The 16,962-nt window shown below is 42.9% G+C and overlaps 3 protein-coding genes across 7 annotated transcripts in view; 1 reads left to right on the plus strand and 2 right to left on the minus strand.

Moving 5' to 3' along the window:
* The window catches only part of si:dkey-151g10.3 (serine/threonine-protein kinase WNK3), a 38,873-nt gene extending 35,761 nt beyond the window's left edge, over positions 1 to 3,112 (minus strand). For all 3 annotated transcript variants that reach the window (XM_047330676.1, XM_047330677.1, XM_035646447.2), the window contains exon 1: positions 2,436 to 3,112. The gene's annotated coding sequence lies outside the window, so the exon portion shown is untranslated. The remainder of the gene's footprint in view (positions 1 to 2,435) is intronic.
* A 980-nt stretch (positions 3,113 to 4,092) lies between these two features.
* Positions 4,093 to 10,528, minus strand: fam3a (FAM3 metabolism regulating signaling molecule A). 2 transcript variants are annotated; one of them, XM_035644379.2, is made up of 10 exons: positions 10,264 to 10,528; positions 9,689 to 9,720; positions 9,463 to 9,570; positions 8,810 to 8,833; positions 8,569 to 8,695; positions 7,425 to 7,483; positions 7,288 to 7,338; positions 7,104 to 7,188; positions 6,275 to 6,401; positions 4,093 to 5,329 (listed from the first exon to the last, which is right to left on the minus strand). In XM_035644379.2, the coding sequence occupies exons 2-10, from the start codon at positions 9,699 to 9,701 to the stop codon at positions 5,231 to 5,233; spliced, it is 693 nt and encodes a 230-aa protein (XP_035500272.1). In that variant the 5' UTR covers positions 9,702 to 9,720; positions 10,264 to 10,528; the 3' UTR covers positions 4,093 to 5,230. The 2 variants fall into 2 exon arrangements, with proteins under 2 accessions (XP_035500272.1, XP_047186636.1); XM_047330680.1 differs by lacking the exon at positions 10,264 to 10,528 and adding an exon at positions 10,073 to 10,249.
* Positions 10,529 to 11,372: 844 nt separating this feature from the next.
* idh3g (isocitrate dehydrogenase (NAD(+)) 3 non-catalytic subunit gamma) lies at positions 11,373 to 16,447 on the plus strand. 2 transcript variants are annotated; one of them, XM_035646458.2, is made up of 13 exons: positions 11,374 to 11,521; positions 11,771 to 11,818; positions 12,174 to 12,185; positions 12,858 to 12,955; positions 13,047 to 13,162; positions 13,253 to 13,313; positions 13,433 to 13,565; positions 14,252 to 14,385; positions 14,494 to 14,596; positions 14,682 to 14,828; positions 14,955 to 15,049; positions 15,149 to 15,209; positions 15,454 to 16,447. In XM_035646458.2, the coding sequence occupies exons 1-13, from the start codon at positions 11,378 to 11,380 to the stop codon at positions 15,553 to 15,555; spliced, it is 1,254 nt and encodes a 417-aa protein (XP_035502351.2). In that variant the 5' UTR covers positions 11,374 to 11,377; the 3' UTR covers positions 15,556 to 16,447. The 2 variants fall into 2 exon arrangements, with proteins under 2 accessions (XP_035502352.2, XP_035502351.2); XM_035646459.2 differs by lacking the exon at positions 12,174 to 12,185 and having other exon boundaries at positions 11,373 to 11,521.
* The last annotated feature ends 515 nt before the right edge of the window (positions 16,448 to 16,962 follow it).

Here is a 16,962-nt window from a genome sequence, read left to right on the forward strand (position 1 = left end):
CAGAGAAACTGATGATACAATTAATCATAAGTCTCAGCCCCGCAGTTTCAAAATCCACAAGACTATTTCCTAATGCAATCTTGAATTTCAGGATAAATTTGCCACTGAGCGCAGTTGTCCGTGACGCACTCTGTTCACTTTCAACAACAGAGTCAAGCTCTTGTGTTGGTTTTCTTTTATTGCTTGTTTGTTTCACTAAAAACGCCCGACACCAATACTATAAAAGTTCATCTGCAAACCTCTAACAAGTGCACAATAAAAACGTAACCAAACTTGTGATAGCAAAAGCGTATTATCAGCAAGTACAGTATGGATGTTCGAACAATGACTCTTTTCGTCAACTGCCAACTACATTGTCCCATTGTTGATCACTAGACAGACCGAGCTCTGGTACACCAAGGAGTCAGAAGTTCAACAGATTCCCTGGGTTGGAGACTGGGGACTGAGAGAAATATGAAGGATCTGGTTGAATTGAGTTGACAGCTATTGTGCAGTACATCAAATCCAAACCAACACCCGCCTGGAACAACAGACGTCCTACAAATGATTAATGCAGTGCTCGGATCTACCAAGACTTTTCTTCCATTTCACTCCCTCCCACAGAGATTTGAAGAAGAGATGGAGGCGGAGGGAGGTGGGGAGTAAGAGGTACCACAACTTCTGACAGCTGCTGGCAAAAGTTCAAATGGTGCCAATGTCGAGCGGCAACTATTTCGGAAGATCACTGGCCTGCGCCTGAGCCCCGCAGCTCAGCCGTGGACCACACTGGCGGGTAACCATGTAAGACCATGTTTGTTCAGCGAGGCCACGTCTTACAGGCACGCCGCCTGCCGTAGCCGGCCATCAGTGGCAGGTGTAAAACCCTCAAAGGGCAGACAGCATGTCTGCGCTGCTGTCGCATTGAAAAGCAGCAGGTGAACAGACTGCGATTGTGTGGAACGAGTGGAATTAATGAGAAGGCTCAATCGGGACAAACACTGTGAAACGTGCACAGCGAGGGAAGAGGGGGGAAGTCACGAGCTCATGCCTTAATGGATAGATCTTCACGATCACCTTGAAAAGCGTCAGTCATCACAGTTCGGCACAGACGTTTATGAGCACCGTGTGCCCCCGTGTGTGTGTGTGTGTGTGTGTGTGTGTGTGTGTCTGCTACTGAACAAGAGAGGAATAACGAACTGAAGACGGCTCCTTCTCCCTCAGTGATCACATGACTTGCTTCGCCGTGCGTCTTCAGTCTCGGTGGCGTTTATTTTTTTTTGCAGTGGGATGAAAAACATATCAAACGCTGGCCACTAGAATCAAACACACGACGATTGTTCTCCTCCCATTAGGGGGAAACTCAGGGCGGAAAAGGCACAACGAGGACTTTTGTCCAATCCAGGTCAAGCATGGGAGAGTGGACTGTAGGTAGCACACAAAGAGTACTGTTCACTGAGAGACAGAGGGACACGGAGAGCATGTGTGTTATCTAACCCCTTCTCTTTTACTCCCCTCCGTCAGCTGAACCCTCCCATACCAAAGGATTCCCCTAATCCAGGTGAGAGGACGGCGCCTTAATCGGCCAATGATGAATCCGGATTACATATTGCCAAAGTGGCTTTACTTCTCCTGGAGCTCATATCGGCAGCTGATCCCCCCTCATTCCTGCAAATGGTGTCTGAACTTTTTCATGGACGATGGAGTAGATCAGTAGAGTGTTTAGTAGATTAGCAGCTGTCAGCCTTTCTTCCTTTTCTTTTTTTTTTAGAAGAGGGGCGTATCCTCCCCAATGGTTTGAGTACCCCACTATTGCTCCCTGTGGGACAATCAGACGCAGTATATCAATACAGGAGTTGTGGAGGTTATGCATAATGCACGGATCATAATACTCCTGCTACTTATGAGAGATGCTGATTGTTTATAGCACCATGATGTGACGGGTCACGCAGCCTGCTCTGTGGCTCGGAAGCAGAAAACAAATGCCATTGATGTACGTTATTTATAGGTTACACAGCACACGTACAACACAGGGACGCCTGGGCGTGCAGGCGCCGTGAAGTGCTGCCATTGGCTCGTCGGCAGCTCAGCTGACCTGAAAAAAAGCCATGCAAAACGGCGAGAGACACGAGAAGTAGAATCTCCGTGCAGGGCGAGAGACGGCTGGAATCAAAAAAAAAAAAAATGATGATGAGGATGATGAGGGGTGTCAGTGAGTCAGTCCGCGGCTCTGCACGTGACTTGAGTGTTTTCTACACGGCACGATTTCTTTCAGATCAAATGAGCTGCCACGGCAGAGGACGAACACCTCATGATCAGAACGGATAGGCTAATCATAATAAAACAATAATATTCATAATGTATCGCGAGGGATCAGTCTTTCAGTTGAAGCACAATTGAATGAAATGAATGACTATTTGCTCTTTTAATTGAAAAAAATATCAACAAACACCACTCACCCCCGTGCAACATGGTAGCTCGTCGGTCCAGCGATGTATCCCCCCAAAAAATTGGATTCAAAATTCAAAAACAAGCCGGCGAGAGCAGACAGCTAGCTAACTCACTGAGAACTGAGTACTAGTAGTCCTGCAGCTATGTACAAACGTTATGACGCGTTAGATTTACAGTGGGCTTTCTGTCTACAAAATTATTTTAAACCCAAAAATTAGAAGAAAAATGAAGCGTTAGAAAAATGTCCGCAGGTGCGTTTGTTTTTTTTGTTTGTTGTTTTTTTCCTTCTTTACATTTCGACACGCGCGCCGCGGTGTCGTCGGCTAGAAGGTCCCCAGCGGAGCCGTCGAGCCTCGGTCCGTGTGCGTGAGAGGGGGACGCGACCGGGGAGCACTTGGAACGTGTTCCAGTCCGGGCGATGCTTTTTGCCGTGGGTTCACCGGCTCCTCCCGTCGCTCGCTGCTCGGTGCGTCGCCTCCGAGTTGTGCGACCGGCCATTCAGGTGTCGCCGGATAATTGTCGGTAACTTATGTACATAATCTACAGCGCACGTCTCCGGCGGCCTTCAGCGGGTTCTCGTGTGGACTGAGCCGCTCTCACTTTGCCACAGGGCTCATCATCATCATCATCATCCTCATCGTCCTCCTCCTCTTCCTCATCCTCATCCTGGACGAAGGCGGCAGTTCGCCCGCTCCGCCACGAGAGGGCGGCGGCGCTGCGTGTTTATACCGTGGACCATATGTCACAGACCGTAAACCAACGGCTTGTTATGTGACTGTGGTGCCGCGTTCACGGCCCTCGTCGGCGTCCGCTTCAACCGGTATCCCATTATTGACCGTAACTAGCCTGTACATGGCACCAGAGAGTTGACGGGCTCTGGTGTTACACTTATTCTTTTAATGGCTTCTGTTTGGGTTTTTTTTTTAAACAAAATTAAATGATTGTATGAATCTATAATCCAACTATACCACTACTATTTGTTAATTAGCTAACCTCAAGGGGTGCTGTTTGTGCTAATCTCATTTAGGGGGTCATATCCTCCTTAGAAAACATTTTATTTGAACAATTATTTATTTGGTAACCATGCTTGTGTCCAGTGCCCAAAATGTACATAGAATTCAAGTTTAGCTGTTTTTTCCCCCTGACGAATGGAGTAAACAGTGTCCATCTTCTTTTAAAGCTTTGTTTGTGAATAAATAGAAGAGTAATTAAGACGGTAGATCTACAAAGAATCACTAATTGTGATTTTGAAGTCCACTTAGTTATTTATATACATTGATCTCTGCTTCTCCCTTTGAAGGTCACAAAACCCACAGTCCTCAAGAACTCGAAACTCCACTAACTCGAAATCACACATTTTTCGAACAACACGCGAAGGCCGCATGATACATGTCCTCGGAACAACGGAATTGTGCCTCATGTGTCTTCGTTACGTTACAGGCAACGGATTCTACGTGACACCCGCGGTTGTGAGCGGTCAGTGAATTCACCGCCAACACCTGAAGTCTCCCACTTTTAGTGCAAAGCGTTTATCCACAACGAGGCAACTGCCCCGGGCAGAACGAACTGAGTAACCCCGGTGAGACTGTGGACTTCTGTCGCCCTCTGGTGAATTTCTTCTAGTACGACCATTCAAAATGAAAAAAATATAAATATATCCAAAACTTATCCGGACATTTTCTTTTATTCATCAGCATTGTGACAATATAAACACAGACTGGGATGCTTTGTAGAAAAATCTTGACACTTAGAGGTAACATAACTATTCAAACAAAAGGCAGCCAAACTGAGGTCTAACCATACATAATCAATCTTTTCTATTATTATGTATTGAATATTTCCTATGTGTTTGGCTTGCGAGGCGCCAGGTGTTGTACATTCCACATTTTAAAAAAAGAACAGCATACACAACCAACATTTAAATTGAATCTCAGTGGTAAAAAAAAAAAATGCTTTCAGGCCTGAGACAACATTAATACAAACCATGGAGCAGTGTAACGATGAAACTCACACAATTAGTCTGCTGTGTTTTTAATTAAATTAAAAATAAATAGGTTTATCAAAAGGAGAAATGACAGGCCAAATTTGAAGAAACTTTAAACACATGGAAAGCAATAAGTGTTGTGCACCAATTATGAAGGTAGCAATGACAGTTAACACTATGCATTACAATATCACAGAATTCTTATATACCAGGGAATGAAAATATATTAACGAATTTCAATATAAAATCTGCACACAGGCCTGGACCCTAGTGGAAATTTTTAAACAACTAGAGTACCTCAAAAATGTTTACCTTGAGCAGGACTGGATCAGGTTTCCCAGTGCCTTCGTGTGAAACTGGTTAGGCGTGTCTTTTGCCTGCTGAACATATAATGTATTCAACACCTCATATTTCTGTGTACCCAAGCACACAATGTTGACACCCTGCAGGCAGAAATATATCCGTTCCCTACAATGGCTTTGGAAGACCTACTCCAGCTGTATTCATTCACTGGTCGCTGATACACTTTGGTCGTGAGACATTTTGCCTCTCAAGTTTCCCTTTACTTGGCATAAACATCGTCTTCGTTTGACAACTTACAAGTGGCTCACGGAGTTTAAAAGCACATCTTTCACAACAGGTTCCAGCTATTTTAAATATATCAAGTCCCAAGACTTGATAATAGAAAGGTAACGTGGTCCAAATTCTTGGGCCGGTTTCAGTCATTGAGCAAGTCCTTAGCTTTTTTAACAGTCGTCTGGATCCACTGCTGCTACTGCAGGTGTTAGAAAACGGTTCGTGAGAAAGGACTGAACGCAGTTATCCTTCCAGCGGTGGCCGAAGGGGAATACAGCCATCCATCTCCAAGGACTCGGGCCAGCCTTCATACTTGTTCCCACTCTTACCATTCTTCATACGCTAATGGGAACAACCACAGACAAACAGAACCGACAGGGATCAGATTTTAAACTGATAGTAGCTGCTCACGAGCACGGTTGCAGAATAATAATGAAATACATTTCTACAATCCTAAACCTATTTTAAATAGTTAGTTTGGCAGTCTAAAATGATGATTTTACAATGAATTAAGGTCATCTGGCTCATAATTTCTCAATTTTCTATCAGCGCTTAAATGCGGCAATCAAAGAAATTTTAGTGCAGTTAAAAATGAGCAAATCGTTCCCACTTTGAATGGCGGAAAAACAAAAAAATCAATCTCAAACACTTTGTTCTTGTTTTGAAAATGATCTGTAAGCGTCATCTCACATTGAATCCAAACATTTGACCTTTTAAAGGATATTGAGTCTTTCTGCAGGCTGAGCCAACAACGTGCCAGTTGGTGGACATCGCTACACTCCCCACAGGAGAACATTGGCTCTAATGATAGATGCAATACCATTCATCATGTGTTCTCAAATCTAGAGGTGGGACTAATGTTTGTCTTGGCAATATGCTGGACTTAGTCTATTATGATAAATTATATTGGCACATGTGTATATTTTTCCCTTATTCTACTGTAATTCATTAATCAGGTATCATGACACAAACTGTAAAGCTGCTTTAAGACATAGACTGAAGTCTGGACATTTTGCTGAAATATTCCAGAGGGGCGTAAATGTTGCTCGGCATTTTCCGTAACTTTTCCTGCCAGCCCCTTAGCAAAATTGTGTGTGAGTGAACGCGCCTGACTCGGGACAGTCTCCTGCTGCGTTCGTCATATGTGAAAGTCCGGACGCAATTCTGCTTTCATTGTCCGGAGTTCATGTCTGAACACACATCTTCAACCCATCTTCATAATATACCACTATAAGGAATTAACTGTAACTTGTGTTAACTTCAGCGTCAGTGGTGATTGTAACATACCTGCTCAAAAGGACTCTTATTCTCGATGCCCTTGGCTCCAACAAACACCCAGCTGTCTCTGAAGGCCAGCTCCTTCACAGCCGTGCTCCCAAGCTCCTCGAAAAGTCGTCGGGACTCGTCGTTCATCCTGTCAGGACAAAGGTGGCAGGTTAATGGTTATTTGGAAGTGGGTTGGCTGTTCTTCTAAAACAAGACGTTTACAGGTCAAGCCCTATGTGAGTCATCTCTGTTAAAGTTTATGTTGAAATTAATGCATTCTTTTAACATTTCTCAGGCTGCTCCTCTCCTGAGCTTTTACAAAGTCTAAGTGGCACTTATTTCCTCAAGACATCTGAGGACATCAGGGAGGGATTACTGATTGTGCTCATATTTCTTTTTTTCCCACACCTAAAGCCATTAAGTGTTAAGTTACTTACAAGCCACCAGATGTCATTTAAATGTTATTTTTGAAATTAAGGCTTGATTCCTGACAGCACAAGGGCACACTGTCACCCACAGGGCATTTTTTCTTCAAATGATCATTCCTTACTGCTACACAGATGAACTGTCTGGCTTTCGCTGTAGCAAAGCCGCATAATTATTTTATTCTACAAATGATTTCATAGCATGACATATCCATGACTGACAATTTACCTGGGAAAATTGCTTTAAGGCATTGCCTGTGCCACATGTGCATGATGGACTTTTCATTTTGGCGTGTGTCCAAACAGTCTGCGTGAAACATGCGGCTGACATCTCCCTGCTGCGGTGCGTCATCTTGACATTTGGAATCTTTCCCGTGTGACGCGTGCAGTTCTAAAATTAACAACATTCAATCTCAGTTTCTTACTTTGTGGCTGCATCATCGAAGGAAGCCACGAACACGAGTGTTCCCTCATGCAGCGGCCGGAGAAACTTCAGCAGGTCAGACACATCTGAAAATGAACACCAGATCGGCTATGAATGTTGATTTATGGATGGAATATGAAAATGTGTGACACAGATGCAATGCATGTGTGTCTGGTTTGTGTTACCTCCTGCCCACATATCAAATGTCTTTGTTTCCAGGAGCTCTCCTGTTACCCCTGAAGCAAAGAATAAGATCAGTTAAGAACATTTAACAAGACGAGCTGAAAAATAATGAGACCACAGAGTCCAGAATGTCTCTTACCATTCACCAAAGCTATATTCAGTCCTCTGCCAACGTTGTTCTTCACACTGCTCAATAACCTGGTTGGGACAAACACAAGAGGATGAAGCACTTTAGGAGAACACTTGTGTTGCCCATTCACATTAATCGACACACTAACAAACTGGCACTCAAAGAGGAAACAGACAACTTTTGTGCCCCTGGTGGTTCCCGATGGTATTATTGTTTGGTCACTGTTGTAGAGATGCTGCAGTAGCAAGACGCCCGTAAGGACACAGGTGCTTTTCCTCAGAGCTCCTGAGGAGGTTGTCAACACCACTTGGGAGATAAAGGACAAGTAAAACACTGAAGCTCCTACTTTGTTTGTCTGGCTCCTAGTGTTAACTAGCCAAAGCATTATCAGCCTGGCTACTGTCCAAAGCAGAAAACCAATTCCAATTTGAACAAATAACCACGGGTTTAACGTCCGGTAGTATTAATAAGTAGACTGGTGGAGTTACTTAATGATCTAGTAGAAAAAAGATAAACGGCATGTTGTTTTTGAAGCCTCTTAAGTGCCGGAGCTCTGTCCACAGAGTGAATGTCCGTCCGACGTTTGAACTCATTCTATCACTCACCTTCTTTGCCTGTTTTTGTTCCCCCCCGTCAACGGGATTCTTTTCTCTTGCAAGGTTGAGTGGTTTTTGTCAAATTCAGCTGTTCCACCGTCTGTCATTTCCTTCACTGGGGATAAATGCGCTATTCTCTTCCTTGTTTCAGTTACACAATGAGGGACCCAGCTCCTTTAAACCGCGTCCCAGTGGCAAAGAGAATAACATGGTGAAAGCAAGACTTACAGGGGACCGATATAAGGAAGGATGGTGTAGTTTTAACATCTTAATGATAAGTTTATGCCAAAAAGTTGTCTATTTCCCCTTTAAGAAGCAACATTGAATGTAAAAAAAAAAAGAAAAGAAAAAAAGACTAGAGACAAAACCAAAGAGTTGACAGACAGACAGACTGAAAGAATACTTGCATTCAGCTCCCCAGACAGACTTGGAGGTCTGGTAATGACAGCACAGAGGAAAAAAAGGAACAAAGAATGAAACAAAAAAAAACAAAGGATACAGCAGGGGAGAGAAAAACACAGATGAACAGACAGAAATCAGTAAGTACTCAATCATACATCTTGTCCTCCAGGCAGATCTTGGGGCCGATGACGTTGGCAGCACCCGACACCAGGCGGAAAGCCAAATGTTTTGTGGGACAGGGGGCGGAAAGTCCACATTTATACCTCCGAGGACGGGGTTCAGCTAAAATAGTAATTAGAATAGTTAGTCAGTGGTGATAAGGAGGAAGATGTGAATGCAACGTTAGCAACATGATGTGTGACCAGAGAGTCATGTCATACTGTTACTACTACTTACCAGGGGTTGGTTCCTCACTTGCACCTGAAAAATATGAAGAAACTTTTAGACTCAAATTTATAATATATGATACCAACACTCACTGCTCAATAACTTTAGTGAAAAACTATTTTTCTTCATCACATGTATCTTAAATGTCAGAAAATTGAGACGTCACTGTTTCCCAGAGCTTGGAGACATCCTCCATGTGCTTGTTTTACTTGACCAACATTGTAAGACGTATCAATATTCAGTATTCAATCATACACACCAGAAAAACACCATGACAGAGCTGCAACAGTTAATCGATAAGTAATCGACAACTATTAATCGTCAACTATTTTGATAATCGATTAATCGGTTCAGGTAGTTTTTATGACAATAAACTGAATGTCTTTGTTGTGTGGACAAAACAAAACATCATCTTCAGGTTTGGGCAGCACGATCTTCATTTTTCACCATTTTATGGACCATACAACTCATCGATTAATCGAGAAAGTAATCGGCAGATTAATTCGATAATGCTAATAATTGTAAGTTGCAGCCCGACTCCATAAACCTTCACAGATAACAGCTAGAAACTGTGCACCAGAGCCATTTGTGTTTTTCTGAATTGTTCAACAGAATCTTACGTCAATCAATTGATTAATCATTTCAGATCTGCCTGGACTTACCAGTGAAGAAATGCCGCACCACTGAACCACTCTCCCCTCCAAAGAAGGTGTTTGCCAGCAGCCATGTGAGCCCCACCAACAGCAGCACCACCACAACTCTCACGGGGCCTGTCAATGGAAACAGGTCACAACAGTTCAGGCAAACCACACCTCGGGTCACAAGCGGGCCACCACTGGGATTAGGTTCAAAAAAAGAAGAGGAAGAAGAAGAAGAAATTCAACCCACCTGTTAATCTCATTATTCACCGTTTCATAAACCTGGAAAGAGATTTTTAAAGAAGTATCATTATTAGGGGGGTTTCAAATTCCATGCCATACCTTTTAAAATATGTTTTTACAAAAGCTTTGTTTTTCCATTTACAATCAGGCTCTTTAGAATAATGTGAATGAAAAGGTACTTGTGGAACTTTAAAGCGCTCATCGAATATGTAAAAGTGTTTGTTTTTTTCTTTTGGAAAAACAGCGGTGAATACTAACTGTTGTAACTCTTAATGTCCTTATACAGTACAATATCGACGAGGTTTCGTGGAGAATAACACAGGAAGTGCACACGTCTAGTAGAACATCTTCAACAGGCAGCTCGCGGTTCTGTTGTTGTTTTTACAGTTACCATGCAAGAGGGCTCTGGAAAAAATGGCGTTCGAAGGAACACGAGTCCGAACTGTGTCGAAGTCAACACGACAAGGGGGCGAACCCTCTGACTGCAGTGTCACTCGGTCGCATGCATCTACACGAGAGGCGACAGACCCAAACTGACGCGACCACCGCGCTTCCGCCGGCTATCGCCCTTTTTCTGGTCACCTTGTGCGAGGCGGCAACGGACGGTAGAGAAGAGGAGGAGGAGCTGCTGCAGCTGCTGCTGATGCTGCTGCTGCCACTCGGGACCTCGGTTATTTCTTGCGCTGTTTCCTCATCGAGACCTTCGTGAGATACATCAGCTTCCAATACGCTCAGTCGACCATCCACACAAGTGTCACGACAAATGTTTGGTTTCTCCCACCAGACTTCCGGGTGTGCCGCTGCGCTAACGCGACGTCCAGACAGACCGTGAACACCACACGGAGTCTGCGCAGACACGTCCACGTGACCGGTGGGCCTGTGCTGCGTTCAAGAAACTGTCGGCAGAATGCCAATATTTACGAATCACATTTGGATTCTGATTTGGAATAATTCACGTTCGTGCATTTTTTCTTAATGTGACACGTCCGGTAATAACCTTGTCACTACAGCCACATTTAGCTATTGTTGTCGTGTATCCCGTTCTTTACCAAGTAAAACCAGAATTCAAGTCAACTTTATTGTCACTTCCTACAATATTGTTCCAGACATGCAGAGGAATTGGAAAACCGTTTGTCTCGGACCCAGTGCAAAACAAAAAAAAAACCATTCAAAAAAAATAAGTTAAGTAATATATACAATAAATAAATTCTAAATAGTGCAAAACTAAGAGTAAGGCAAAACCCCACGGGATAGAAAAGCTATAGAAATTGAAATGTGCAACAGGGTTAGGGGTAGGGCTAACCCCCACTGTACAGCATGTGTAATATACAGGAAAACTAAATAAATAGAGAAAATTGAAAATGTGCAATATAAATATAAATTCATGTTGACGTTACCGACAACGGTGTGGCATTTACAGCAATTCTGTACATGTCTCGTTAATTCCACATAGTGACAGAAATATGACCGCTATTTCTCACTCGGAATTTCGAGTCAGAGCCTCCCGTGAACCGTTTTTTTCCTCCTCGACTGCTCATAATTACTTTCAACTAAAAGCCATAACACACATACATATGCAGTTTTTACTGGATATTTTAAGAAGTTGCTGCATATCTTCCTCAAGTCGACAGGAGAGTTAGCGCGCCATAAATACAATCATTGTATTTTTAATTATGTATTTATTTATTTATTAATTATGGAACTATCGCGCGAACTCAGCCCTGCTCCGTGTGCACGCAGCGACCGCTTCCTAATCAAGATGGCGTCCCACGGTGCTGCGCTCTCCGTGTCCAAAATGATCTCACCCTTTTGGGGCGGACGCCTCGGGAACACGATGAAAGTAAGACAACATGATGTCGCCGTTCGTCGTGTCGCTTGCGACAGTTGTTGAGTGGCTCCGAATCAAGGTCGTTGCTTGCATCCGAACACAAGGTCACAGGGTGAACCTCTTCCACACCCTGTGTTATCTTATCTGCCAATCGGACCCAGACTTTCCCATTGACCTAATCTCTGCCTGCTCCTGACGTTTGATTTGATACAAAAATGAGTCTGATTGATGAGTAATGTAATCCACCTCTGTGTGTTTCAGGTATTTGGAACAACTCTGACGAGTCACAGGAATAAGTCCTTGCATACAGTGAGTGACCCGGATGCTCTCTGTCTTGTTGATATGAGCAGATGTGAATGTTGTCATGTCATTATTTCTATATGATTACACAAAATCAGTGACGCTATTAAAATCACTGCATCTTATTAGTCTATTCCTCTCCAAGCTGTCTGGCTCTGGGTCAAACGGGGGACGTGGTTGGGTGTTTGTTGTATCCATCTAATTGTAACGTGGAGTTTCTGTATATCTGTTTTTTTCCCCCTCCTTCTTTGGGGAAAGGGGGTTGTTATGCCTCTGCAATTTGGATCTAACTTGCTCTTCTACACAGCTGTCAAATTGACTCTTGTCCTTGTCTCCTTTCCTCGCTGTCCCTCTTCAACGACAGGGAGAAAACATTGTAAGTAGCTAACTCTGATGTGGTTAACTAGATTGCACTGTAGTGTTATGAACCACATCCCTTCACTCACCGTACTAGAAACAACACAACTACCTTGATCATACTACGGCCGGGTCATATCATCACATTAACCAGAGGAACTCCTTTCAACATCGATGGGTACAGTAATGTGCGAATGTTTTAAAAATTGATGCGAGGGTGCTTTAATACCACGCAGAGTAACCAGTGAAAAAAGAATTGATCAAATCAGTATTTGGTGTTGCCAAACTTTGCTTGTAAAGTTGCACGGCTTCTGGGTACACTCGACCTGTGCAGGTTGGTCGTTCCAAGCATCTTGGAGAACTTGCTTCAGTTCCTCCGTTGATTTAGTCCGAGTGTCTTCTGGTTCTTCATGTAATCCCAGACTGAGTCCATCCGTTCAAATCAGGGCTCTGTGTGGACCAGACCGAGTGATGAGTAAGAACATTGAGTTCCTAAAACCTTTGCACAGTACTGAACATCACAGGTCATAAGGGAAATCACATGTCAAACTTGCATGGGATAACAAACTAGGGAATATCATTCATACATATATGTAATTTCTAGTTATTGGCTTAGATTAGCAAAAATCACTAGTGCTGTATTTGTTTCCATGAATACTGTTATTTACATGTGAAAATGCCAATGTTACAGCCCCCTCCTGCAAAGTATGGAGGCAGACACACCGTGACCCTCATACCTGGAGATGGAATTGGTCCAGAGCTGCTCAATCATGTCAGAGAGGTCTTCAGGTTGGTTGGACTCGAACTATATCTCGTTCAAAAGTGTTGACAACAGACAGGAGAGGACTGCCTCATCATGGGGTTTGTAATCCTGCTGTAGGTTCAGCTGTGTGCCAGTGGACTTTGAGGTGGTCCATGTCAACTCTGATGTGCAGACTGAGGAAGATATCAACAATGCCATTACTGCCATCCGCCGTAATGGAGTTGCCCTCAAAGGTAAGCAAAACCCAATTATTCACATGATGAGCAGAGCATGACAACAAGATGAGCAGAGCACATTGTGACATTTCTTAACTCTCCTGACAGGTAACATAGAAACCAAACATACCATGCCACCATCTGTCAAATCCAGAAATAATCTCCTCCGGTAAGAGTTGTAATGAAATATATGTAATAGATAAAGGCCCTCTTTGGTCATTTCCTTGTTAGTTGACCCATTGTTTTTCCTCTTTCTCCCCCCCGTCTTGTTCATTTGTGTATCCACAGCACAAGTCTTGATCTGTATGCCAATGTGATGCACTGCCAGTCCCTCCCTGGAGTCCAGACTCGCCACAAGAACATTGACATCATGATCATCAGGGAGAACACCGAGGGAGAATACAGCAGTCTGGAGCATGAGGTCAGATAGAGGCCAAACGCAATCAGTTCCCTCCTTTTAAAGTCCCCTCTGTTAGCTAGTGTTAGCCCTCCGGCAGGGACACACTGAATAAATTAGAAACCCTGCAGAAATTACTTGATTTCCATGGTTTCACAGATCTCATATGGAGAGATAATATCTCCTCAACAAACCAAAACAGAGGTCGGATCAGTGTGCAGACTGTTCTATCCCACTTGTAGATGTAATGCGACAGTAATGGGAAATGTGGGGTATCAACATTGATATTTACTGATATCACCAGCTATTATCTGTTTGTTTTTAACTTAAAATAAACTTTTTGTACTCGGTTTTTATAACAGACTGTTTACACCAACATGCAACCCCAACTGAACCACTTATAACAACTAACAACTGCATACAGATAACATGTACCTTATTTCTTACATGTTAACTTGATTTGGGGTTTTTAAGAATCAACTTTGCGTCATTCAAATAAAAATCATAACTAATAGTAAAATATTTTTTAATCCAGCCCCTGTGATTTACTTGCTTTATAATTTACAAGTGATGAATAAATATAGTCTCTGGATTTTGCCTCCATTATTATATTCACTCTGGCCTTTTTTTCCACTTTCATCGCTTGTAGTGTTGAATACTAGAACTTTAGCTGTCATTTATTTGTTATTCTTCTTTCCCTCTTCTTTTAGAGTGTATCAGGGGTAGTGGAGTCTCTTAAGATCATCACCAGGAACAATTCCCTCAGGATCGCTGACTATGCTTTCCGCCTGGCCAGGGAGAAAGGCCGTCGTAGGGTCACTGCCGTACATAAGGCCAACATCATGTGAGTAACTTTGTGGCAAGTTTATCCTACCGGAGCTGTTCGGCCCTACTCGTGTCGTGAGTTTCTTAGTGCTGGAAATGTTGAATGTGGCCTTTCTGCCCCCAACAGGAAGCTCGGCGATGGCTTGTTTCTGCAGTGCTGCCGAGAAGTGGCCTCTGGTTACCCAGACATCACATTTGACAGCATGATTGTGGACAACACCACCATGCAGGTGAGAGCTGATAACATTTTGATGGAGTCCAGGACTGTTTGTTGGGTTATTAAATTAAAAATCATTTTCGTTTTGCGTTTTTCAGCTGGTGTCCAAGCCCCAGCAGTTTGATGTAATGGTGATGCCCAATCTGTACGGGAATGTCGTGAGCAATGTGTGCGCAGGCCTGGTGGGAGGGCCTGGTCTTGTGCCTGGCGCAAATTATGGTCGAGACTATGCCGTTTTTGAAACGGTGAGTGTTTGACAACTCTGGGAAGACGGCTGCTTTCATTTTTAGAAATGAAAAACACACAGATCATGTCTTTGTGATACAGTGCAACTCTGAGTTTCATCTCTTTCCTATCTTTCTGCATCTCAGGCCACAAGGAATACCGGGAAGAGCATTGCGGGCAGGAACATTGCAAACCCCACTGCCATGCTGCTAGCCAGCTGCATGATGCTGGACCACCTACAGTGAGCTTTTAAATACATGCCTTCCTGCGATTTCATCTGTGATGTCATTTTTTAACTGCTATAACAGTAATGTAAATAATTCTTCTTTTATTTCTCTAGGCTTTATGATCATGCAAGTTCGATCCGGAATGCAGTTCTCACCACCATGAATGAAACAAGGGTGAGTTTTTCATCACTGATGGGGTCTTCCCCTCAACTGTCCTGCTGTCATAGTCTTAGTGGCCTCGGAGGGCAGGTCTGGCTTGTTGCCTAGAGGGCTTCACATCACATTGACACAAAGCAGGGTTGTGTGTCCTTGATCGATTCCTTCCACTGTTGGCATCTGGCAATGTGTTAACTTACTTCAACTGATATGAGACTGCTTGAGCATCCTTTTTTTTGGTTTTTTGTTTTCTTTCTTGCAGTTGCACACGGCCGATATTGGGGGTCAGGGCACCACTTCAGAGGTGGTCCAGTCTGTCATGAGGGTCATCCAGAGCAAAGGGCAGCTCACGTCGGAGCTCTAAACCAGCAGGCTCAGGACACCATGAACCCACTCACACTTAAGCAGAGGTGTGAGTTTGAACAGGTGTCTGTGTGTGGGACAGGTGTACAGTGTGAGAGAGGGATGTCCATGCATGTCTATTTCCACAGCGTCGGGTCTTATCGCTGATGATCACAATGGGGTTTATTTTCTCCTTTTCACGCTGCTTATTAACCGCTTCACTGTACAAACAACCTTCTACCAACACCTGTGGGTTTCACATATAATAATGACCCTCACTGGGCCTTTTATTTTTTAATTGGTTTACTTTTGATAAAATGTCATTGTTACTCCTATTAGATCAGATTCATTCAGTTGAAATTCTGTGATCTCACAAACTATCATGAAACATCAAAAGGCCTCTTTTGCCGTATCAACATGATGGGGTCAGAATTATCTTGTGATGAGCGAACAGTGTCTCCACTGTCTTTGCACAAAGTAATTTTTTCAAATCCCCGTTAATGTGGATCATTATTTATTTTACAACTTAAGACTATGTTACAGCCTTTTCAGTCAACCGAAACAAGCAATGTTCATTGAACGCCTTAACTTCTTGTGGTCATTTTTGTGGAATCAGGTATTGTATACTAATGACTGTACTTGTGATGGTGATGTGACTTTTTTGATTTATACTGTATCATCAGAGGACTGTTGCATCAAGAAACTGCTGTCAAAGTTGAACTTTGACACTCGTGCCACATGTTTTTTTCCCCTAAGTGTGGATCATATGCTTATATCCCTGTTGTCTTCGCTAAACAAGCAAAAGCTCGTAAAAAATGTGATGTGAAAAGAATGGCTTTATCATTTTTCATCTGGAGGTTGGCAGTATATACTGTATAACATAAATATTATCAATAAAGAAACTATCTATGTGATCTTTTTGGATGTTTGGACCTTACTTAATTACCATAGGTTTTAAACTACACACATACTTTTAATAAATACACTCAGCTGTCTGTATTAGGTGTGTATCTAAAATGAATGCAGTGAGTCTCATTCAAGAGTCCTGCATTAAATTCTAGCCCCATGACAGTTTTATGTTTAGAGGTGTTGATTTGACAGTGAACAGTTTGGAGGCTGCAGTTTGTGTTGCTGTTGAATTGTTCTATTATTTTGTCAGTTTATATCACAAAGTTGAATCTCTTAAAACAGTTTAAAAAATAAATAAACATGATAACCTTTATGAAGATATGATTAATTGTTGAGAGATTGAGACGCAATATTGGATTTGATTACATTAGTTTTAGGTAATTGTCAGTATTTGTCCTGCTTAAAACATGGACTTCTCACTGGCAAGAAAATTTAAAATGCATCTTGAACCTATGCTTCTGCTTCAGACCTTCTGCTACGGATAAAGATTAGTTTGCGCCGAATGAGAAAAAAACTCTCT

This window comes from Scophthalmus maximus, chromosome 3 (assembly GCF_022379125.1).
Source record: "Scophthalmus maximus strain ysfricsl-2021 chromosome 3, ASM2237912v1, whole genome shotgun sequence".
In the NCBI taxonomy this organism is placed as follows: Eukaryota; Metazoa; Chordata; class Actinopteri; order Pleuronectiformes; family Scophthalmidae; genus Scophthalmus; species Scophthalmus maximus.